Source organism: Urocitellus parryii, chromosome 8, assembly GCF_045843805.1.
Source record: "Urocitellus parryii isolate mUroPar1 chromosome 8, mUroPar1.hap1, whole genome shotgun sequence".
Lineage (NCBI taxonomy): Eukaryota > Metazoa > Chordata > Mammalia > Rodentia > Sciuridae > Urocitellus > Urocitellus parryii.
Genome location: NC_135538.1, coordinates 123,930,885 through 123,955,822, shown reverse-complemented (window position 1 = coordinate 123,955,822; position 24,938 = coordinate 123,930,885). Strand labels below are relative to the sequence as shown.

The 24,938-nt window shown below is 34.4% G+C and overlaps 1 protein-coding gene and 1 pseudogene across 1 annotated transcript; both read left to right on the top strand.

The window, feature by feature from the left end:
* The first annotated feature begins 446 nt into the window (after window positions 1–446).
* On the top strand, window positions 447–608 carry LOC144256743 (U2 spliceosomal RNA; annotated as a pseudogene).
* A 15,482-nt stretch (window positions 609–16,090) lies between these two features.
* On the top strand, window positions 16,091–17,035 carry LOC144256476 (olfactory receptor 5V1-like). Its single transcript, XM_077801522.1, has one exon. It carries the CDS (start codon window positions 16,091–16,093, stop codon window positions 17,033–17,035), a length of 945 nt encoding a protein of 314 aa, XP_077657648.1.
* The last annotated feature ends 7,903 nt before the right edge of the window (window positions 17,036–24,938 follow it).

Here is a 24,938-nt window from a genome sequence, read left to right as displayed (position 1 = left end):
CTTCCCTGAATTATAGATTTTCAGATTAAATATTTTTAAAGACTTTGCTTTTAATTGCTGTATAACAAATTCTCCTCAAGTTTTACAGTTTAAAACAATAAATGTTTATTATCTGAAAATATCTAGGGATCAGAAATCTGAGTGCAACTTAGCTGTAAGCTTCTGACTCAGAGTTTTCTCACAAGCCTCAAAGGTTTTGGCTATGTCTACATCATGTCAAAACTCAGTGGTGGAATACATTGGTGTCACTGGACCTCAGACTCACTCAGTTCCTTATCATTTGTACCTCTACAGAGGAAGGCCCACGACATAACAGCTGAGTTCCTTCAGAATGATTGAGCAGGAAAATGTGCCCAAGATTGAAGCCATAGTCTTTGTAACTAACCTTTGAAATGACATTTCACTACTTCTGTCATAATCTATTTGCTAGAAGTTAAATAATAATAGTATCTTCTTGGCCTTTTGGCTAAGATCAAGTGTAGCATTTATTGTTATTAATTTAAAATATGATATGATAGTAATTGGAGTTTTAGAGCAGTGGGCACTTGCTTTGTGCACTCCATGAATAGGCCTGATATTGCAGTAACTCCAGGAATGGTGCAATACACCCCTTTAAATTACAAATCCAGTCTATACTCAAAGTTTAGACATTATAAAAAGTGATGAATGCTAGGAGGTGGGGATCATTGGGGAACAACTTAAAGTCTGTCTACCATACTACTTTTATGAGGAAAAGAAATAGTATTGAGCTGAATTTATTTTTTAAGAAAAAATTCATTTGATCAAATTATGATATATGCATCTATAAATCTACCACAGTGAAATCCACGATTCTGAATAATTAATGTGTACCTATATAAAATAATAAAAAACTTCTGTAAATGAGTCAGTCTTAGTTACATTTATTTGCCATTCATAATAATTTATCATACATTTACTTAGTTTTTCCTAAACATATCAATTTATAAAAGGATATTTGATATTACTGATGTAGTATCAGAAGAAATTTATATGATGAATTATAATAGGAAAATTTTCTAGTTCACTAAAAATCAATTACATGGAAAATCAAATTTTCTCTCATATCCATAGTTTTCAAATGTATGTAAACAAATCTATGCAGAGATCCCTAAATTTGTAAACTATTTTTTTTTGTATCTGGCTATATAATTTGTATACAATTACACAGTGTTTCATAAGTTCTTTTCCTAGACAAGTTGCTCTCTGCCTTTGTATTGTGTCATCTCATAACTGTTCAAAATTCTGTGACTTCTCTTGTTTTGGATCCTCTATTGCCCACCCAGTGATAAGATTAGGCCTTGCCCAAGGAGGACTGTTATTTTAACATCATTAGCATATGGTGATACCACATGCCAAGAAGGACAAAATGGGGATTATAAACATGGAAAGGAAGATCAAATGTGTTCATGTTGAGAGGCATAGGGGAGATTTTGTACTGCTAACTATCAACCTAGGGTAAGAATAAAGTTGAGGTTTCTGAAATTTATTCTTAGCCTTAGATAAAAGATTACTACTACTTTCGGTCAGTTTGCATTAAGAGGATCTTAAGGGCAATTTTTGAAAAAATGTTGTATTTGGGCAGCATTCTTGGCAGAAGTGGAACAAGGAAGGGAGGACAGTGAAGAAGAAATGATGTTGAGCAAGAATGGAGACTAACTTTGGTCTCACCCTATGGGAGTCCTGGAGCATACTGCATTTCAGAATTGGTTTCACCTTGAGGTACAGGAACTAGCCTTTGTCACCCTCTCAGTCAGTCAGTCAGTCATTGGTCTCTCATTGATTGCCCCCGAGAAAGGGAAAAGCTCATTTTTTGAAAGTCCAGAGGAGAAGCAGCTATGATCAACATTTAAAAAAAAAATCTATCAACATACTAGTAGACTGCAAGAAAGAAGTCATAATTGATTTAATTGTCATAAAAAAAGAATTGATAAAAATCAACACGTTTAGTATGACAAAAATTTTAGTAGAATAGAAATAAAAGGAAATTTAACTATGATATTAAGTGTTTTATACCAAAGAAACTGAGCAACCATATGTAATGAGAAACCACAGAGACATGCCTTTGGGCCAGTGAGAGTGAGAGGGTAAGAATGCCCACCACCATCATTAACACTTCATGTACTTTGCAAGTATTAATCTGTTCTATGAGAAAGAACACAGAAATATACAATGTATGAATTAAAAAGAAATAGATAAAATTTCTTTGTACATGCCATGAGGCTTTATATAGAAAAAACAAAATAGAATTGGCAATAAACTATTCAAGTAAAAGGTGTTCACCAAAGTTGCTAGATAGTAATATAATAAATAAGATAGAATTTATAATAGCAACAAAAGTTACATAGTATTCAGAAGAAATTTAACAAAGATACATAGACCTCTATTGTGAAATATTAAGTATTTTAAAGGCATAAAGGAATATTTGAATAAATTAAGAGTTATGCCACAATTTTGGTCAGAAAGACATTTAAATGTGTGAAATTCTCTTCCAAATAATTTATAAATTCCATGAAATAAGCTTTTAAAAATTTTATAAAAGCAATCGTTTTCATAATTTTCAACATTAATTTTGAAAAAAATTTAAAATGATAAAATTTTTGATTATGATGTTAACATTTTAAAAGCTATTAATATAAAGTCATGTTCAAGAAAAATAGATTTTAGAAAAGTATAGAAATTATTGTTTAATAAGAAGGATATTACAATGAATGGTCAATGTTTAGGAGTAGCTAGGAGCAACCAGATCAGTAAATACAGAAAAATAAAATTAGATTCTTGAGGGTTACGAATTAATCTTCATTCACTTAAAATAAACTCTAAATGGATGAAGAAAAAACATCTTGAAATTTAAAGCTATAAAGTTAAAAATATGACCATAAAAGTATATATTTTAAATCTATTGTTAGGGATAATCTTTTAAACAAACTTTGAAGTGTCACTCATAACCTGAGAAATTATGGATCTTATTAAGACAAAATTAAGATTTTATTTTTTATGAAAGACATTCTAGATAATGTACAGAGGACTGTACTCCTGCAAAAGAACAAGAAAAAACAAGGAATTCAAATAACTGAAAAAAATCTTCTGGATATATTCAAAATCTCTGGTAATCTGAAGAAAGCAATAATGAGTCACTACTTCATATTCATTAGATTGACAAAAATTAGAAAATTAGATAATGCCAAGTAACTTTAGTAAACTTGTACATTACTGGGGATGGTACAGATACAATTGAAGAAGATGATTAGATTTTGAAGATTAAATTTATATAATTCATCATTTGCTGAAAGCCAAATTTGATTTTTCCTGACTTTTATCTGCTTTTGAAGAAGTGTCCTCTGATTCTGAGGCACTTCCAGGCTGGAAGATAGTTACAAAAATCCTAATATTATCTTTATCTTTGGAAAAAAAGAGGACAATAAAATACCCAGGCTGGGGTTGTGGCTCAGAGGAAAAGTGCTCGCCCAGCATGATTGAGGAACTAGTTTTGATCCTCAGCCCACATCAAAATTTAAAGGTATTGTATCCACCTACAACTAAAGAATAAATGTTTTTTAAAAATACCATATCCCTGAAGTGCTCTTTTCTGGTTTCAAGAACCTAGCCAAATTAAGAAAGCCATAAGAATGAGCCTAGGCCACAATGTCTGGATAAATATTATCTTGAAGGACACTGGCTTTCCCTCAAGTATGCTAGAAATTAGGGCCAGTTGTGCTATCTGTAGAAAGCTACTTTCTTGCATATATTCCAAGTTCCTTGGGATGCTGGTCATAAAACTGGACAAAGCAATCAAAGCTAATTATATTACTGCTTCTGTAACCTAATAATTTAACCCATAACCTCCCTCCCCACCCCTGTGATAACTGGTGTGGAAAGGCACTGTGGACAGGAAAGCGCTTGTCCAGTTGGCTATTGGTCATTGAGAGGGATTGGGACACTATTTTCGGGTGAAACACTGTGTAAAATGGAGTTGCACTTGTCTAGCCTTTCACCTCTGGACTTTATGGAAAAGTTCCTGTCTAGCCCTTCACCACTGAATCTTCCTGGTGAGTATTTTTTGATAAATCTTATGTCTCACATCCCATTTCCTGGTGTCTTCTTTGGTCTCTTGGTAAGCTATTTCACTGCCCTAGCACAACTGAGCTGTAGATGGTATAGCTTCCCAAGGTAATAAACTTTCCCCGGTATATGCACTCAGAAATAACAGAATTATATTCTAAAGCCATAAAGGTGGCATTAGAAGTTAAATTGTTCTGAAATGGCTTAAAATCATAGCAAGAAGATGGATAGGGGAATTGATAGTGATGATGGAAGGATAAATGGCCAACAAACATTATGCTTCAGAATAATTTTTAGTTACATTTTTCACCCCTTATCAATAAATTGAAAGTCTTACATGATGTTAAAAATATCACACCTCCATTTCAAGTGAGATCTCAAGAGATAGACATACTAGGAATTTTATCCAAAGGAAAGGTATTAGTTCACCAACCTACATGTAACTCATAAAGAGGTGGATATTTAGGGTGAAATTTGGTGGCTGAAATACGTCTCTCTATGTCTCTCTGTCTCTCTGTCTCTGTCTCTCTCTCTCTCTCTCTCTCTCTATATATATATATATATATATATATATATATATATATATATATAAATCAAATATACTAGTGTGCTATGTAATCTCTTCCCACTTCCAGAAGGAAATGAAAGTGATTCCAAAATTAAAAAAGGAATAGGGATATAATTTAAGGTGGAACCCCCCCCCCAAAAAAAAAACAGAGAGCTTGGCATCTACCCCTGGAAATTGAGAGTCCAAAGGTGAGTGCATTGTGTGAGTGCAAAGTAGCAAGAAGCCAGAGAACTGCCTTTGCTCTGATGAGGGAGAGAGGATGCAGGTTGGTTATCATTGGGCAGATATGGCCCAAAGAGGTGTGATCCACCTGGAATAGTTTTGATTTCAGATTTCCTGAAACAGACCTATTTTAGTGAGGCTAAGTGTGTGAGCTATGTGGATTTGAGCTTAGGAAGGGACTGCTCTGACAGTGTGCTGCAAATGTGCCTTTCCTCTTGCTCTGCCTGTGATGCCACACAGCACCCTAGATGGGTGTGACTTGCCAAGATGTCCATCAATCTGCTGACCACATGACATCACAAAGCAAGACTCCATCTTTGAAACCTTATTCCCTGCCTTATTTGGTGAAGAACATTCCATTGAACCTCCCTTGTGTGTGTCTCCCCCATAAAATAAAAAGAATCCAGGGGCGCACTCCTTTTCCAGCGCTGCCCAGCTGACCCTTGGTGTCACTGAGCACTCATGCCCTAGACCTTTGAAACTCAAGTTCATGTGCTGTGTGGTTTCTTCACCAACTTCTTAGTTATTGATATAGCCAGCTCCTTTGAACCCAGCTCATCCCACCAGCCTGGCCAGCTGGTGACAACCTATAATGGCAGCAAAGTGGCTGGAGATAAAACAAATTCTCAGGACTGAGCAGGAATCAGAGTTATCAGTTTCAGGACCTCTGTGCTCAGAGTTCCCAGAAGTGTGTCTTCAGGGTCTTTGAAAGATTCCCACAAGATATAGAGATCTTTCACATATATATGGCCTTGTCGTTGCTCAGCTCTAGTCCCACCCACTGGCATGCAGGGATTGAGAAGACTCTCTGTACTCAATGGAAGTCAGCTGACAAAGACTCTGCAGAGGCAGTTATTATGTGCCACTCCTTGTGTTCATAAAAGCAGTTCCACATCAGGCTCTAGGTTGCTGAATGGTAATCTTTGCTATGTAGTTTTGATCATAGGTAAGTAGTTTTTAATTTCTTAGTTATAGTTCATTGCTTTCAGAAATAATGTTTTGCCTTGCTTTTTGGATGACATACTAAGTGTGTGTGTGGAGGGGAGATGGAAGTGTAATGACACAAGGGCTTCTCAGGGAGGAAAAATTCAAACTTTCTATCCCATTCTTTGAATGACAGAAGTAGATTGAGAGTGTGCGAACCAGGGAGCTTCCTTCCTTTAGGGCAATTTCTGTATCTCAGAGTGGACATGTGCTAACTTACTGATTCTTTACTGGATAAAAAACAGTATATATATATATATATATATATAATAAAATGCCAGTGGATTTCAGAAAATAGTGTTAGGAAAACACTGTGTGGTTTTCTCACAAGAAAAAATCTTTCATCGGGATCTAACATCATTTCATGCTTGCTATGCCTATTTTACATGCTTACTATGTGATTTCAGATGTAAGTAAGGGATTGGACAATATACTTTTAGGAAATCCTTGCAATTTAAAGATTCTACATTTCTTAGTTTCCTTTATTATTATTATTTTTTAAATGAAGGGCACTAAGCTTTGATAGAGTGACTCATGCCTGTGATCCCGGGTACTTGGGAGGCTAAAGCAGGAGTTCAATGTCAGTCTTAGCAACTTATCGAGATCTTCAGCAACTTATTAGCCCCTGTCTCATTGTAAAAAAGGAGTAGGGATATAGCTCAGTGGTAAAGTGCCCCAAGGTAAACATACTGCAAACAGTCAATAATTTTTTTAAAAGAAAAAACAGATGCACTGAATCTCTTAGAAATGAAACATCAAGACTGAGACACTTCATGAATTTTCTGGTAATCTTTTCCTATGAGTCCTGAGTAGCCATCCTTGAGATCTAACTATGATGTAAACCCCTGAAAATATCCTCCTCCATCATCCATTTGGCCTCAAATCCTAAAGAAAAATCTAAATGATTTGTGGCAAAATAAGTAATATAAGTTACAAAAATCAATATGTTTTGTTTAAGTGCCATAGTTGAGATCTAAACAAAAGCCTCAGAATTCCCCAAGGGAGAAACATCATTTTCAACTGATGAGAAAGGTAGATTTTAAGGTGAACTTTGAAAAAATACATGAAGATTGGAAGATAGAAATGGGGGCAGAAAGAAAAACTTGATCTTATATCCTGCCACTTTGCTGAATTCATTTATTAGCTCTAGTAGCATCTTTGTAGACCCTTTTGGATCTGCTAGGTATAGAATCATATCATCTGCAAATAGTGATAATTTAAGTTCTTCTTTTCCTATTTTTATGCCTTTAATTTCTTTCGTCTGCCTAATTGCTCTGGCCAGTGTTTCGAGGACTATGTTGAACAGAAGTGGTGAGAGAGGGCATCCCTGTCTTGTACCAGATCTTAGAGGGAATGCCTTCAATTTTTCTCCATTCAGAATGATGCTGGCCTGTGGCTTATCATAGATTGCTTTTACAATGTTGAGGTATGATCCTGTTATCCCTAATTTTTCTAGAGTTTTGAACATAAAGGGATGCTGTACTTTGTCGAATGCTTTTTCTGCATCTATTGAGATGATCATATGGTTCTTATTTTTAAGTCTATTGATGTGGTGGATAACATTTATTGATTTCCGTATATTGAACCAACCTTGCATACCAGGAATGAATCCTACTTGATCATGGTGTATAATTTTTTTGATATGTATTTGAATCCGATTCGCCAGAATTTTATTGAGGATTTTTGCATCAAGGTTCATTAGAGATATTGGTCTGTAGTTTTCTTTCTTTGAGGTGTCTTTGTCTTGTTTCGGAATCAGGGTGATGTTGGCCTCGTAGAATGAATTTGGAAGTTCTCCCTCTTTTTCTATTTCCTGAAATAGCTTGAAAAGTATTGGTGTTAGTTCCTCTTTAAAGGTTTTGTAAAACTCTGCTGTATACCCGTCCGGTCCTGGGCTTTTCTTAGTTGGTAATCTTTTGATGGTTTCTTCTATTTCCTCTATTGTTATTGGTCTGTTTAGGTTGTCTATATCCTCCTGGCTCAATCTGGGCAGATCATAAGACTCAAGGAATTTATCTATGCCTTCACTATCTTCTATTTTATTGGAGTATAAGGATTCAAAATAATTTCTGATTATCTTCTGTATTTCTGAAGTGTCTGTTGTGATATTGCCTTTTTCATCCCGTATGCTAGTAATTTGGGTACTCTCTCTTCTTCTCTTTGTTAGCATGGCCAAGGGTCTGTCAATTTTATTTATTTTTTCAAAGAACCAACTTTTAGTTTTGTCAATTTTTTCAATTGTTTCTTTTGTTTCAATTTCATTAATTTCAGCTCTGATTTTAATAATTTCTTGCCTTCTACTTCTTTTGCTGTTGTTTTGCTCTTCTTTTTCTAGGATTTTGAGATGAAGTATGAGATCATTTATTTGTTGGTTTTTTCTTTTTTTGAGGAATGAACTCCAAGCAATGAATTTTCCTCTTAGAACTGCTTTCAACGTGTCCCATAGGTTCCGATATGTTGTGTCTGTGTTTTCATTTAACTCTAGGAAGTTTTTAATTTCCTCCTTGATGTCTTCTAAAACCCATTGATCATTCAGCAACCTATTGTTCATTCTCCAAGTGATGCTTGATTTTTCCTTCCTACTTTTATCATTGAATTTCAGTTTCATTCCATTGTGATCAGATAAAATGCATGGTATTATCTCTACCCCTTTATATTGTCTAAGAGTTGCCCTGTGACATAATATATGGTCTATTTTTGAGAAGGTTCCATGTGCTGCTGAGAAAAAAGTGTAACTACTTGATGTTGGGTGGTATAGTCTATATATGTCAATTAAGTCTAGATTGTTAATTGTGTTATTGAGTTCTATAGTTTCCTTATTTAACTTTTGTTTGGAAGATCTGTCCAGTGGTGAGAGAGGTGTGTTGAAGTCTCCCATGATTATTGTATGGTGGTCTATTAGACTCTTAAACTTGAGAAGAGTTTGCTTGATGAACACAGCTGCGCCATTATTTGGGGCATATATATTTATGATTGTTATGTCTTGTTGGTGTATGGTTCCCTTGAGCAGTATGACGTGTCCTTCTTTATCCCTTTTGATTAACTTTGGTTTGAAATCTATTTTATTAGATATGAGTATGGCCACTCCTGCTTGTTTCCGCAGTCCATATGAGTGGTATGATTTTTCCCAACCTTTCACCTTCAGTCTATGAATATCTTTTCCTATCAGATGCGTCTCCTGTAGGCAGCATATTGTTGGGTCTTGTTTTGTGATCCATTCTGCTAGCCTGTGTCTCTTGATTGGTGAGTTTAAGCCATTAACATTTAGGGTTATTATTGAGATATGGTTTGTTCTTCTAGCCATATTTATTTATTGATGTTACTAAACCTGATTTGTTATCCTCTTTGACTACTTTCCCCCCTTTACTGTCCTACCTCCCAATGTTGGTTTAAATCTAAGGCATTCCTGTATATCAGCGACAAATCCTCTGAAACGGAAATGAGGACAACTACTCCATTCACAATATCCCCCCAAAAAATAAAATACTTGGGAATCAACCTAACAAAAGAGGTGAAAGACTTATACAATGAAAATTACAGAACCCTAAAGAAAGACATAGAAGAAGACCTTAGAAGATGGAAAAATATACCCTGCTCATGGATAGGCAGAACTAACATCATCAAAATGGCAATATAACCAAAAGTCCTATATAAGTTCAATGCAATGCCAATCAAAATCCCAACAGCATATCTTGTAGAAATTGATAAAAGAATCATGAAATTCATATGGAATAATAAAAGACCCAGAATAGCAAAAACAATACTAAGCAGGAAGTGTGAATCAGGTGGTATAGCGATACCAGACTTCAAACTATACTACAGAGCAATAGTAACAAAAACAGCATGGTACTGGTACCAAAACAGGAGGGTGGACCAATGGTACAGAATAGAGGACACAGTAACCAATCCACAAAACTACAACTATCTTATTTTTGATAAAGGGGCTAAAAGCATGCAATGGAGGAAGGATAGCATCTTCAACAAATGGTGCTGGGACAACTGGAAATCCATTTGCACCAAAATGAATCTGAATCCATATCTCTCGCCGTGCACAAAAGTTAACTCAAAATGGATCAAGGAGCTTGATATCAAATCAGAGACACGGCACCTGATAGAAGGAAAAGTTGGTTATGATCTACACGCTGTGGGATCGGGCTCCAAATTCCTCAATAGGACACCCATAGCGCTAGAATTAACAAATAGAATCAACAAATGGGACTTACTCAAACTAAAAAGTTTTTTCTCAGCAAAAGAAACAATAAGAGAGATAAACAGGGAGCCTACATCCTGGGAACAAATCTTTACTCCACACACTTCAGATAGAGCCCTAATAACCAGAATATACAAAGAACTCAAAAAATTAGACAATAAGACAACAAATAACCCAATCAATAAATGGGCCAAGGACCTGAACAGACACTTCTCAGAGGAGGACATACAATCAATCAACAAGTACATGAAAAAATGCTCACCATCGCTAGCAGTCAGAGAAATGCAAATCAAAACTACCCTAAGATACCATCTCACTCCAGTAAGACTGGCAGCCATTAGGAAGTCAAACAACAATAAGTGCTGGAGAGGATGCGGGGAAAAGGGCACTCTTGTTCATTGCTGGTGGGACTGCAAATTGGTGCAGCCAATCTGGAAAGCAGTATGGAGATTTCTCGGAAAGCTGGGAATGGAACCACCATTTGACCCAGCTATTCCCCTTCTCGGTCTATTCCCTAAAGCCCTAACAAGAGCATGCTACAGGGACACTGCTACATCGATGTTCATAGCAGCTCAATTCACGATAGCAAGACTGTGGAACCAGCCTAGATGCCCTTCAATAGATGAATGGATAAAAAAAATGTGGCATTTATATACTATGGAGTATTATTCTGCATTAAAAAATGACAAAATCATAGAATTTGGAGGGAAATGGATGGCATTAGAGCAGATTATGCTAAGTGAAGCTAGTCAATCTTTAAAAAACAAATACCAAATGACTCCTTTGATATAAGGGGAGTAAATAAGGACAGGGTAGGGACGAAGAGCTTGAGAAGAAGATTTACATTAAACAGGGATGAGAGGTGGGTGGGAAAGGGAGTGAGAAGGGAAATTGCATGGAAATGGAAGGCGATCCTCAGGGTTATACAAAATGTCATATAAGAGGAAAGGAGGGGTAAGACAAGTTAATACAAATGGAAGAAATGATTTACAGTAGAAGGGGTAGAGAGAGAAAAGGGGAGGGGAGGGGAGGGGAGGGGGGATAGTAGAGAATAGGACAGACAGCAGAATACATCAGAATCTAGAAAGGCAATATGTCAATCAATGGAAGGGAAACTGATGTGATACAGCAATCTGTATACGGGGTAAAAGCGGGAGTTCATAATCCACTTGAATCAAACCGTGTAATATGATGTATTAAGAACTATGTAATGTTATGAACGACTGACCAATAAAAAAAAAAAAAAGAAAGAAAAACTTGAAGGTTGAATATAAAATTAAAAGGAATATTCTGAAAAAAATGGCAAATAACCTTAGAGAATTAATATATTAGTTGTTTTAATTATTCCATCTGGTCACTTTACAATGTGACAGCTCCCTAATAGATTAGGACACAGAAAAATGTGTTTTGAACTGAGAAGGAATTATCTCAGGGCACAGTAGGCTTGGGAAGTATCCTAAATGGTAAAACAAAAGAATCAGGATATCCCTGGGAGAAAACAGTTCTTTCTCTGAATATGTAATACATGCAAAGAGGAAGGCAAAGCAGCTGGATCAGGGTTTCATCTGTCTCTCACCTGACAGCTCATAATGACTGTGTTGGTGACAGAGGATTGTCATCAGCAGGATGTCTTCTTATGAGTAATGAAGTAAAAAAATTGATTGTTTTTTTTGTATGTTTATATTTTGCACCATTGTTCATATACTAACTGTGATTTGATGCTTCTTTGGATTTCTTCATATTATTATTTTACTTATCCATCTTCTTTTCTGGCATGTCCACATAGCAAATTAATTCTACAGAACTTAAAAATGTTCGATTTTGTGTTCCCTTATTTCTTACTCTGTTCACTCCCATCTACATGATAGTTTTAAACACCTTTTATTTACAGATGTGTTACAAATGTCTGTCTCTAGTATATACCTCTCTCCTGAGGTCTAAATCGCAACTGCATTTTGAGACATTTTAAAGACATCTCAAACATGCCTCCAGTTAACTGAGACCACCAATGAGCCTCTGATCCACCTCTAGATCTCAGCTGTTTTCTGCTTTCCTTATTTCAGTGACTCCACTAAGCATTTACTCATTCAAACTAGGACTCAGATCAGCACAGTGCACCCATTAAAGTTAAAATCTCTTTATTTAGTTTTGTTCTTGTAGTATGAGCATAATATTTCTACTTCATATTTGCTCTGTGTGTGTGTGTGTGTGTGTGTGTGTGTGTGTGAGAGAGAGAGAGAGAGAGAGAGAGAGAGAGAGAGAGAGAGAGAGAGAGAGAATTGGAAGAAATAAGATTTTTTTCATAACAAGCATTTAATATATGTCAGTAATAATGATTATCCTTAATTCATCTCTCTTTCTCATTTCATACCAGAACTTTAAAGATTGTATCTCCTAACATCTCCCAATGCCTCTGATTATTTCCAACCCAGGTCTCACCACTCTGGTGTGAAGTTCCATGACCTTTTGTCTGACTGAAATAGAGAACTCAATGAGCTTGTCTTGCTCATTCTTGCTTCCTTCTATTTTATTGCCCACACATTTTCCAGAAAGACAATTTTTATAACATGGACATCTTACATTCTTGAAATACATTCCAATTGCTCTTAGAGTCTAATAGAATATTTCACACTCTTGAGATAGATTCCAGTTGCTCTAGATGATGCTAACCTTATCAGAGCAGCCTCCAGCCCTTGCTCCTTTCCTTCCAGGCTTCTTGGATTTCCTTTAGGTCTCACATTACTCCAACCTCAGACCTGTGCATATGTTCTTAATTGTGTATAGAAAGTTTTCTACATTCACCTTGCCTTAACTACTTAACTCCTGTTCATTATTGAGATTGCAAGACACATTTTCTCTTGGAAATTTTTGGTAACTAGGTTCCATACTAGTCTATCCCTTCGGTTTTCTACTTTAAAATAATTATTATGGTTTTTATTGGATATTTTTAAAATCATACATAATAGTCAATGTGCATATTCCTGGAGATAAAGTTAAATTCTGTTTTTCTTATTTTGTCTTTAGTATACTTTGTATTTAGCCATATAATTTGTAAATTATATGGCTAAAATTTAAAATGTATAAATTTTATATACATCACATAATTTATATGTAATTTATACATTAATACTTATTATTTTATCTTTGGAGCATACTGCCATATAATTGTTGAATAAAATGAGCAGAAAGGGTTTCCCAGGAGTAGGAAGAAATGTTTAAAAAATGAGAAAGGGGAGAAAGATATTAGGAAAAGAAAAGGAGATAGATTAGGGAACAGGAATTTTGGATTGAGAGAAAATTATACTAGAAAATTTATTTGGTTCTAGTAACAATGTGAGACACTATATTATGAAAATTTAAACCTTCATTTAATTTGTCATCTACTTCCACTGAAAATGTCAACAGTAGTTCACAAGCAGTGAGAACATCAATTAAAACAAAATTACAAATGTACTACATTCCAAACTTGAAATTAAATGTGTATTTTTTCTGTAGGCCAGGATAATCAATAAAGCATATATTTTAATAAATATACAATATGTACTTTTATTTTTAAACATGGTATTTTATTTATGTTTTTGGTTTCTATAATTTGTATGAGAGCTCAAAGCACAAAATTAACTTTTTTCCTTGAGCTTGAAATTGAATATTTTTTTGTGTGTGTATTTTACTGGATATCAAACCCAGAGTTTTGCGCATGCTAGGCAAGTGCTCTACCACTGAGCTATATTCCCAGCCAATAACTTGAACATTTTTAAAAAATTATTTTTTCAATTATTATACATATTGATAGAATACAGTGTGGAAATTAGATTCATTTACATAATAATTATCCCCACAATTTTACCAAACATTTTAATTAACTGACTTAAGCTAAACTGTGGAATAGCATCCTTAGTAACAAAAACACAAACATTTAATGTTCATTTGGGCAGGAAGGTGAACAACTGCACTGGATCTTTATTATTTAAACAAACACATTAAAGTGAAAGACCAGATATTTGGTAACAATTAGTTTTAACCATTAAGATGCTGTGGCACAAATTATTAACATCTGGGAGCACAAGTCATAAAAGTTTGTAACTACATAGTTAAAATAATTTAATTGTATGAACTTAAGGTTCATTAAAACCAGAAAAGTATTTTTAAAGAGTATTCTGTTGTCATTAAAGGGAATCAAATTTTCTACCACTCAATGTATGTATATTGAGATAAAAAATGTATTTTCACCTAGCTAGCTGCATAAACTCTGCCATATATCTTTCTTGCTGAAACTCTGTTTTCATCTGGAAAATGGCAATGATGATATTACTTATCTCACTGGATATGTGTAGAGTAAATGAGATGACATGTAGAAAGTGCTTAGAGATTACTCAGCACTTAAAATGATTTGTCTATACAGCAGCAGAATCTTGAATAAACCTAATGGCTCTTGAATTTTCCAGACAGATGATCTGCACCAGTGGGTCTCTTTGAAAATTTGCAGAAAAGCAAGTAACCTGACCCCAAATTCAGATAATCTAATACAGCATGCTTATTATTGAAATTTATTATAACAGAAATAAGTAAATAAAAAATACAAATGTTCACCACTAATAACAGTGGCTTTTCTTAAACTACTTCTAACATTGAGCAATCTTGTTGATTAGAATCTGAGATGTAGGTAACAAACAGGTAAAAATGATCCATAGTTGCATGTTAACTTTTACTTTTAGACTACTGAAGATTCTCTGTTACACCTAATGTCAGACCAACTTTCCTGACTTATTTCAAAGTCAGGATGCTGTCACTCTAAAGATTATTAATCCCTTATCATTTATGTAAATTCTACAGAATTAAGATAAATTATTTACAACTCAAAGGTCATGTTTCATAGGGATTATTGCCCTGAAAATCTATTACAATGCAGTGCTTAAGGAAAAAGCAGGTTAAAATACATACTTTTCTGATCCTCATTTTGAATATTTACATATGGAAAACTGATCTGAAACACAGACACAAAACATTTCTGTGAACATTAAGTATTATATTTATTAAAAAGTTCTTTTTGGGCTGGGGTTGTAACTCAGTGGTAGAGCATTTGCCTAGCATGTGTAAGACCCTGGGTTCAATCCCTGGCACCACATAAAACTAAATAAACAAAATAAAGGTATCATGTCCATCTACAACTAAAAATATTTTTAAAATTATTTTCTATATTTCAACATATTCTAAAACAAACACATTAATTTGAATCAGAAAAACAAGTTTTGTTCTGCATTTAAGGATGGAAAGGAGGGGCAGAGACAGCTTTGCAGAAGGTAATGAAGGCCAGAGAGGTTCTTCTGTAACTATTTCTGCTACACATGTCTGCACATCACCAAGAAAATGTAAATAGGGTTGACAGAGGTATTATTAACAGAGAATCTTAGGATGTACATTGCCTTTTTGTGATTTGCTTTTTTTTAAAGAGAGAGAGAGAGAGAGAGAGAGAGAGAGAGAGAGAGAGAATTTTTTATTATTTATTTTTTAGTTTTTGGCGGACACAACATCTTTGTTTGTATGTGGTGCTGAGGATTGAACCCAGGCCGCATGCATGCCAGGTGAGCACGCTACCACTTGAGCCACATCCCCAGCCCAATTTGCTTTTTTTTTTTTTTAGGTGTTGATGGACCTTTATTTTATTTATTTATATGTGATGCTGAGAATCAAACCCATTACATGACACTTGCTCTACCAATGAGTTACAACACCAGCCCTTGTGATTTACTTTCAGTTAAAAATGTTCAGTGCTGTTACACCTAAAATCTTATACAGGGAGATGATTTTCAAGTGAAACACTGAAAGATTTTACATATGTGTTGGGTGGCTGGTATGATTCATAGTATATGAGTGTTGCTCCTGTGGTTTACTACCAGATATAGATAGTAATATTTTATCTGTATCATTTTGCTTTCCTGTTTTTCAGGCCATTGCTACTATAGCATATGATTATTGTAATCTATGCTTCTCTTTGCCCAACTCCCCAGAGAAGACCAAACAACATTATGGAAGGAAAGAACCAAACAGCTATATCTGAATTCATCATCTTGGGATTCTCTAACCTGAATGAATTACAGTTTTTACTATTTACCATCTTTTTTCTGACCTATATATGTACTTTGGGAGGAAATATATTCATCATCTTGGTGACAATGGCTGATCCGCACCTACATACACCCATGTACTATTTCCTAAGGAACCTGGCCTTTATTGATGTCTGCTACACCACCACCAATGTCCCACAGATGATGGTACATCTTGTATCAGAGAAGAAGAGCATTTCCTTTGGGGGATGTGTAACACAACTTTTTGCATTCATTTTCTTTGTAGGATCAGAGTGTCTCCTCCTGGCAGCAATGGCATATGATCGCTACATTGCCATCTGCAAACCCTTAAGGTATTCAGTTATTATGAACAAGGCCCTGTATAGCCAGTTAGCAGCCTCATGTTGGATTGGTAGTTTCCTCAATTCAGTGGTGCATACAGTACTGACATTCCGTCTGTCATTCTGCAACAACCAGATTAATTACTTCTTTTGTGACATACCCCCTTTGCTGATCTTGTCTTGTGGGGACACTTCTGTCAATGAACTGGTGTTGCTATCTATTGGAGTCTTCATTGGTTGGACTCCTTTACTGTGCATTGTCCTTTCCTACCTTTACATAATCTCCACCATCTTGAGGATCCACTCTTCAGAGGGGAGACACAAAGCCTTTTCTACATGTGCCTCCCACCTGGTCATTGTCCTTCTCTATTATGGTAGTGCCATTTTTACATATGTGCGGCCCATTTCATCTTACTCATTGGAGAAAGACAGACTGATTTCAGTATTGTATAGTGTTGTTACTCCCATGCTGAACCCTATAATTTACACATTGAGGAACAAGGACATCAAAGAGGCTATGAAGACAATAGGGAGAAGGTGGCAGCCACGAAGTCTTGATATGTAATGTTTAGGATAAGATTAAGGATAATAATTATTTTTATATATAATCTCAAAATAATAATCATACATTAGAATTTAAGTTTTTCACCAATCAGCTGTTTCTCCTGACACTCAAAAACTGCCTGAAATGCTGGGACAGAGATGAAAGAATTGGCACACTCCACATCAAACATACATGATCTTGAGCTTGCTTTTTTTTTCCCCCTCGTTTTGGCACTAGAGATTGAACTCCTCAGTCCTTTAATTTTTTTTTTTTTTTTTAATTTTGAGATAGGGTCTCACTAAGTCACTAAGGGCCTCACTAAGTTGTTGAAGTTGGCTTCAAACTTGCTATCCTCCTGCCTCAGGCTCCCTAATTTTGGGGATTGCAGTTGTAGGCCATTCCACCTGGCATTCTTGAACTTTTGCTAGTTCCACATGAGAGACATCAATCTATTCTTTTTAGATGTTTTCTTCTTATCTATGTTTTCCATTCTTTATCCTTTTCCAAAGATGGTGGCTCTCTTCCATGTAATATTTGTTGGATGAACTTCATCATTTGGTACTTTATTTCCTATATGTGGAAGAATGTGAAAGAAGCTTCTCTTACCACATTTCTCTTTTCTTACTACTTAACTCATGTTTTTGTCCTTTTTTTTGGTTCTTTTTAATAAAAAATCATCATCAATATATAAGTTCACATTATTCTCATTTTGACAAAGAAATATGATGAAATGGTGTCTCATCTCCAGATCTCTTGATAATTAATTTTAATTTTGTCATTTTAAATTGGCTAAAGCCAATTTATCTTCATATTAGAAAGAAGATACAGTTTCTTAATCCCAGTTTATATTCCTTACTCTATTCAAAAGGTGAAATATCCCGAAAAGATTTTTCTAGGAATAAGTCCACATGACAGATTACTTAACATAATCTTAACATAACATTAGGAACATTTTTATGAAAATTTAGAAAATATAATCAGATAAAAATATAGAAAATTAATGTTTATTGGAAGGAATAAAAATTTTAGTAAGATAGCAATTAAAGTTAGAAAAAAATAGAAATTACATGTTTAAAGTATTAAATTACTGCTTTTTAAAATACTGTTTAAAAATACTTCTGGTTTGCACACTATTCCTTTAACTATGATTATTTGGTAATTGCTGTATTAAGTATTCTGTGTATTACCTATCTTATAACCTATGTCCTGTAGAAACCCCAAGTAATCCTTCCCTAGGTAGGGCTTGGTTCCTGGCTATACACCACCACTATGACCATTTCCTTAATTTCCAACTTATATCCTACCAATCATTTAAATAAAAACGTCTCTATTATTTATAATTTTGTTCAAAACACACATTCTCCCAATCACTCCATCTGGAAGTATTTTCTCTTCCTTTTTAAGTCACAGGATACTATGCAAGATGGTGGGGGTTGGAGTGGTAGCAAGAATTCCCTGACTATGCCATTTAAATTGCATATTTTTACCCCCTAGTAATCATTGATAACCCCAATTATTACAACTTATTAATAACAATTATCAATTTATTATTAACTTATTTATGTGTTCTATTCACCTTTTGATTGTTAGGGTCAAGAGTAATTTCTGGCTTATAGTAGCTTTTAAAGAACTTCTATTGATAAAGATTAAAGTAACAGGCTATCATGACATATACTATAGTATTTGTGAATGAAGTTTTACTGTCTTACTGTAAACACACTTCTAAGGAGGACACAGCTTATAAAAAGTATATATCTTGGTATTCCTCACAGTCCATAGTTTGATGATTTGTTCACTTTTGGGTAATACTACAGGATATTATGCTTTTGGGGTAGATGAATAAAGCAGTTAGTGATGGATATAATTTAGTTATTTTATTGGATTTTTTTCATTATTGAGCTGAGTTTTTTAGTATTTTGTTGAGGAATTTTTGCAACTACATTCATCAGGGGTATTGACTTACAACTTTCTTTTCTTGCAATGTCCTGGTATGGTTCAAAGCCAGTATACCAAGTATCAGGATGACACAAGCTCTTTAAATGAGTTAGGAAATATTCATTTTTCTTAAATATTTTGGAGGTGTTTGAGGATTGTTGTTAGTATTTCCTTTTAAAAGAGTTTAATAGAACTCAGCATTAAACTATCAGGTCCTGGGCTTTTCTTTTATGGAATTCTTTTGATCACCTTATTTATTATTGATCTGTTCCAATTTTCTATATCTTCATGATTCAGTATTGTAGTTTGTATGATTTTTAGAAATTTATCTATTTTTTGTTTTATAATTCCAGGTTTAAAATTATTCAGAATAATCTCTTATGGTCCTTTGTATTTATGTACTATCAATTGTAATATTGTCTTTTTCATTTTCATCCTTTTTCTTAGTCTATATAAGAGTTTATGGACTCTATTTTCTAAAATACCTATTCTTAGGGGGTTTTTGGTATTTTAAACTTTCTTGTCTTTATTTTACTTATGTTTGATCTGGTCTTTATTATTTATTTCCTTCTGAGAACTTTGAACATCTTTGTTACTGTTATGTAGTTCTCTGAGTGATAATATTGTTTATTTGGATCTGTCTTTGATACAAGTGTTCTTCACTATAAATTTTCCTCTTAGAACTGCTTTTTCCCCTTTATCTCATAAATTTTGTTATGTTGTTCTTTGATTTTAATTCATCCTAATATTTAAAAAAATATTTTTAAAAAGTTTATTTGCCCATTGTTTTTATGAGAAGCATGCTAATTATTTTCCATGTATTTGTGAATTTTCTGAAATTCCTCTGTTGTAAGTATGTAGTTTTATCCCTCAAGAAATATACTTTTTGTGATTTCAGTTTTCTTAAATTTGTTGACTTGTTCTTAGGCCTAAAATATAATGTATCTTGGAGAATGTTCCTTGTACACTTGAAAAGGATGTGTATTCTGCTGATGTTGAATGGAACGTTCTTTATATTTTTGTTAGCTCCATTTTATCTAAAGTTTACTTTAGGTCCTATGTTTCCTTATTCATTTACTCTCTGTTGATCTGTTCTTATTAATATTTGCTACTGTTAATGTATTACAGCCTCTGTCTTCCTTTTAGTCTAATAATATTTGCTTTACATATATGTAGGTGCTTTTATTTTGGGTGCATATAACTTTATAATTTTTAAATTATCTGGATGAATTGACCCTTTATCATTACTTTTTTTTCTCATTTGGCAATTTTGACTTAAAGTCCATATGATCCAAATAAAGCTACTCCTGCTCTCTTCTGATTCTTATTAGTATGAAATATCTTCTTTTTTTTTTTGCATCCATGCACTTTCAGTCTATTTGTGCCCATATACATAAATTGAATCTGTTGTAGGCAGCATGTGGAAGGGTCTTATTTTTGTTGTTATCCATTCAACCACTATTTATCTTTTAACTGGAAAATTTAATCTATTTATATTCAAGGTTATCATTTGATAAGTATGAACCTACTTCTGCATTTTTAAAATTATTTTTTTCTGGTTGCTTGGCAGATACTTTGTTTATTTATTTCCCTCTTGCCTCTTGCCTTTGTGGTTAAGTGAATCACTTTAGAAGTATACTTTGATTCCTTGCTTTTCATATTTTGTGTTTATATCACAAATCTGTACATTCTTGATATCATGAGTCTTAAAAGAAATCTTCTATAACAGACTGTTTTAAGTTGATAGTGCCTTAAGTTTGATTGCATAAAAAACTATGCTTAAGAAAATCCTTTTAAAAATAAACTGTAGTTTTATTCAACTATCTTAGAAAGTTAATGAAAAACACTACTTTTTTATAGTTTTGCCTTTTAACATTGATACTAAAAATATATGATTGAAACACCATGATGACATTATTAGGGTACTCTGAGTTTTTATTTATTTTTATACTTTCCTATGTTTTCATATCATTCATTAATAAAATATTTAAAAAATGGACAAATAAAATTAATTAATTAATTCAACTTGCAGTACTACCTTTAGCATTTTTCATAAGGAAGGTCTGGTGGTAATGAACTCCACCCACTTTTGTTTTTCTGAAGGACAGCTTTGAAGACACAGTAATCACAGTATTTTTTTTTCTGTTAGCACTTCAAATATGTTGCCACATTCTTTTTTTGACCTATAAAGCATTTATGAAAAATCCATGCTAGGATTACTCAAACTTCCTAACATGTCATTGGAGTCTTTACTCTTGCTTTTGGATCAGAATCCTCTCTTTATGCTTGATTTTTGATAATTTGATTATTACATGTCTTGGTTAGTTTTGTGTGGATTGAATCGGATTGGAGAACTTTTATCTTTATGTACTTGAATATTTATCTTTTCCCCCCAAAATTGGAACATTACTATTATTTAATTTTCTTGAGGTTCATAGAGCTTTCTTAAAGAAATTATTTCAAATTATGTGTTAGGCTGTTCATATATGTCCATGTTTTAGGGTCAGCTACTGGGAGATTACTGTAGGTTTTTTTTTTTTTGGTGGTATTTTATCTCTTTGATGTGTGTGTGTGTGTGTGTGTGTGTGTGTGTGTGTGTGTGTGTGTTTTGTTTCCTTACATTGATTTTTGCACATTTGAAGATTAAGTAACTCATTCTAGTTTTTGTAGGTTGGCTTTGTCTGGGACACCCTTTAGCAGTCAGCCTGTCCAGAGGTATTGACCCATCCTTCTGGTTTTATTCCAAGGTTGGAATTGCTTCTGGAGTCCTTGGGCAGGATGGCCTGATGCCTGGGTTCACAGGTACATGGATCCTCTGGGGTTAACCTGATATATGAGTGTGTAGGGATGGCCCTGGAGTCTGGTTTCAGGGGACCTCAGACTGAAGCCTGGTATTGAGATGGGCATTAAGACTGAGTCTTCAGAATATTGCCAAGCTGCTGGGATGGATCTGGTGCCTGAGTCCATTGAGCTGGGTCTGGACTCTGAGTTCATGAAGGCTGAATTGGCACAGGGGTAGAACTGGAGCTTGAGTCTACATGGGGTGGATGTGTTTCCTGGGCCCATGGTGGCTGGCCTGGAGACTGATCTGCTAAAACATACCTAGACTCTAATTCCTCTGGTGCCCCTGACCATGGGACCAACCTGTACCTGTTGGAGCAGGTACAGAACTTAAGATCATCAGGGTTTGATCTGGTCTTGGAATCCTCACACTGCTAAGAATGTTATACTGTGCTAAGAAAAGGCTTGATCCCAAGGCCACTGAGGTTGACTGGTAGTGGACAAGCATGGAGACTGAATTCACTGCACAATTCTGGAGGTCAGGATATGGCCTGGCACTGGTGCTTCTCTGTGGCCTCCACAGGAGTCCACAAACACTGGTCTGGAATTTGTGGCCAGATGGACCTGCCTAGTCCAGAGCAAAGTCTGGTGCTCACTTTCTTCTCTTTCGCCATATATATGGTAACTCTGTCCAGGTCTCAGGGGTGTGGTCAGCCATGTGGTGAAAATTTGTTTTTCCTACACTTTTAAAACTCATCTTTTCTTATTTTTGCACTAAACCCAAATGCTCTATTCTCTCACCCACTTTCCTTTCATGGAGGTATTTTATATATGCAAAGCTGTTTAAATTGATATTTATATGAGCATTGGAAAGTCCTGTTCTGTCATCTTGCTGACATCTCTTGATGTCCTATTTTTCTGTAGCAAAAAAACTAATTGTACTTTGTCTTTAACAATCATGCTCACTCGATCACATCTTCTATTAATGATGTGGCGCCATTAACTACTGGGGATTTAATTAGTACACTGCTTCCCTTTTCACCCCACTTTTATAACTCTGCATCATTTCTCTTCTTTAAAAAAAAATCAAGTTCATTGTGGTATCATTTGAATACCTCAAAATTCAGCATTTTAAACACATATAAAGCTGGTATTGACAAATATTTATTGGGTATTACTGCTATCATGTTACTATACCTTTCCCTAACTCAAAATGCTTTTCTCATGACTCTTCAAATAACTTCCCTTGGCATCACTCCCAGCCACTGGCAACTGTTACCTTCCTATTAGCAAGAATTATTTTTCCTACAATATTACATGAATGGAATCATGAAGTGTGTTTATTATTTGTTTCTAGATTCTTTCATTCAGTGTGACACTTTTGGAATTTATCCTAATTATGGAATATGTAAATAATTGTTGCATCTCCACTAGTGAGTACTATTTCATTGTGTGGATACATCATTATTTGTTTATCCACTCATTAATCTGTGGACATTTAGATTATTTGAATTTCAGCTATTCTAAATAAAATTGATATATTCTTGTGCAGAAATTATCTCTTTATTCCTCTTTAGTAAATATATAAAATTATGTCTCTTGGTTCAAAACTATTAGCAAACCAAATATGTTTTTGCTCTTGCTAATTTCACTTTAAACAATTGTTGTTTGATACAGAATTTAATTTAAGACAATAAGCCATACCCTACAGGACAAGTGGAAATGATGTTGATTTATAGTGCTAATACTGATCCTAATTAAATGGAAGGGATAAGTGTAAAATTATAGGCATTAAAATTAAAACCCATAGTTCACAATTCAAGACTAATGAAACTGGCCCACTAGATATTTAAACCCCAAATCTTGAGACCAAAGTCAAGGAAGTAAAAGGGATAAGGAAAAAGCATCCAGTATTTTAACACTGCTGTCTAAGATTTAGTCATGACCCAAGAAAAGACAGCATCCCTCTTAGTGTCTTGTGACTCTTGTGAGTCACCTGATCTCCCAATCACAGGGATCCCCAGGCTCCTAGAGAACAATAGGTAGAAAACCAGTACATATTCATTGACTTGTTTTTTAAAATATGAATTTGATATACTCATTCATCCATGTATTTCTGATTAATTCAGTAATTCTACAGGTGGTCATTTTTATTAACGTAATTAATTTATTTATTAGTTTGTGCCTTATGATTGTACCAGGCAGATGGTGGTTGCTTGCTTATACAAAGTGAAAAGTCATTCTGCCTGAGCACTTAAACTCAAAATCAAGTAGCTTATGACAAATGACTGCTTTACAAAATGGGGTAACTCAGGTTTAGACACAGCCTGAAAACTGCTGTTTTATACATCAAAGAGTAACTCTGAGAAGGGCATAGTCTGCTCTCCACACCTATACTGAAATTTTGAAATCTGTCTTGAGATGAAGAATGAGTAAAGCAGGATTGCCTCTTACACAGAGATATGGCACACACTATACAAAAATAACTTTAAATAATATATAAGTTATTATTATTAGAGAGCTTAGCACCCTAGCAAAACAGTTTAGTTACTTCTACAATATTCTAAGACAACAATCACGATTAACAGCATTATATCCAGACTATCAGATATTTAAAGCTTTAGAGTAAAACATATAATATCATTGCAAAACAATAGTTATTTTAACTAGAGGTGAAGAACAAAGAAGCAAACAACAACAACAACAAATCAAACAAACAAAGAAAAACAACAAAACAGACTCTAGGACAAAGGAAAAATTGAATGAGCCAGGTGGGGTGGTTCATGCCTATAATCCCAGTGACTCAGGATTCCAATTTTAAAGTTAGCTCAGTAACTTAGTGAGACCCTAAGCAACTTAGACAAACCCTGTTTTAAAATAAAAATTTAAAAGATAAAAAGAGTTGGGGATGTGGCTCAGTGGTTAAATACTCCTAGGTTTAAACCCTGGTACCAAAAAGAAAATTAATAAATCTAGTTGTTGTAGGATTTTTTTAAAACAATGAAAAATATAACCAAATCAGCAAAATGATAAAGCATAAAATCTTCATTCTTTAAACCAGTTCTTTATAAACTTTACTAAGAGCAGATCAGCCCTTGTCACTATTAGATCCTGTAACAAGGATTTACATTCTTCACTTTTGCCTGCAAATTTCCAATGGATGGCTAAAAGCAGGATTAAAAACCTGGCATTTCTTTCTCCATTTTAC

What these genes read in the sequence shown, in the direction of transcription:
- LOC144256476 (XM_077801522.1), top strand. Translation starts at nt 16,091, where the DNA reads ATGGAAGGAAAGAACCAAACAGCTATATCTGAATTCATCATCTTGGGA.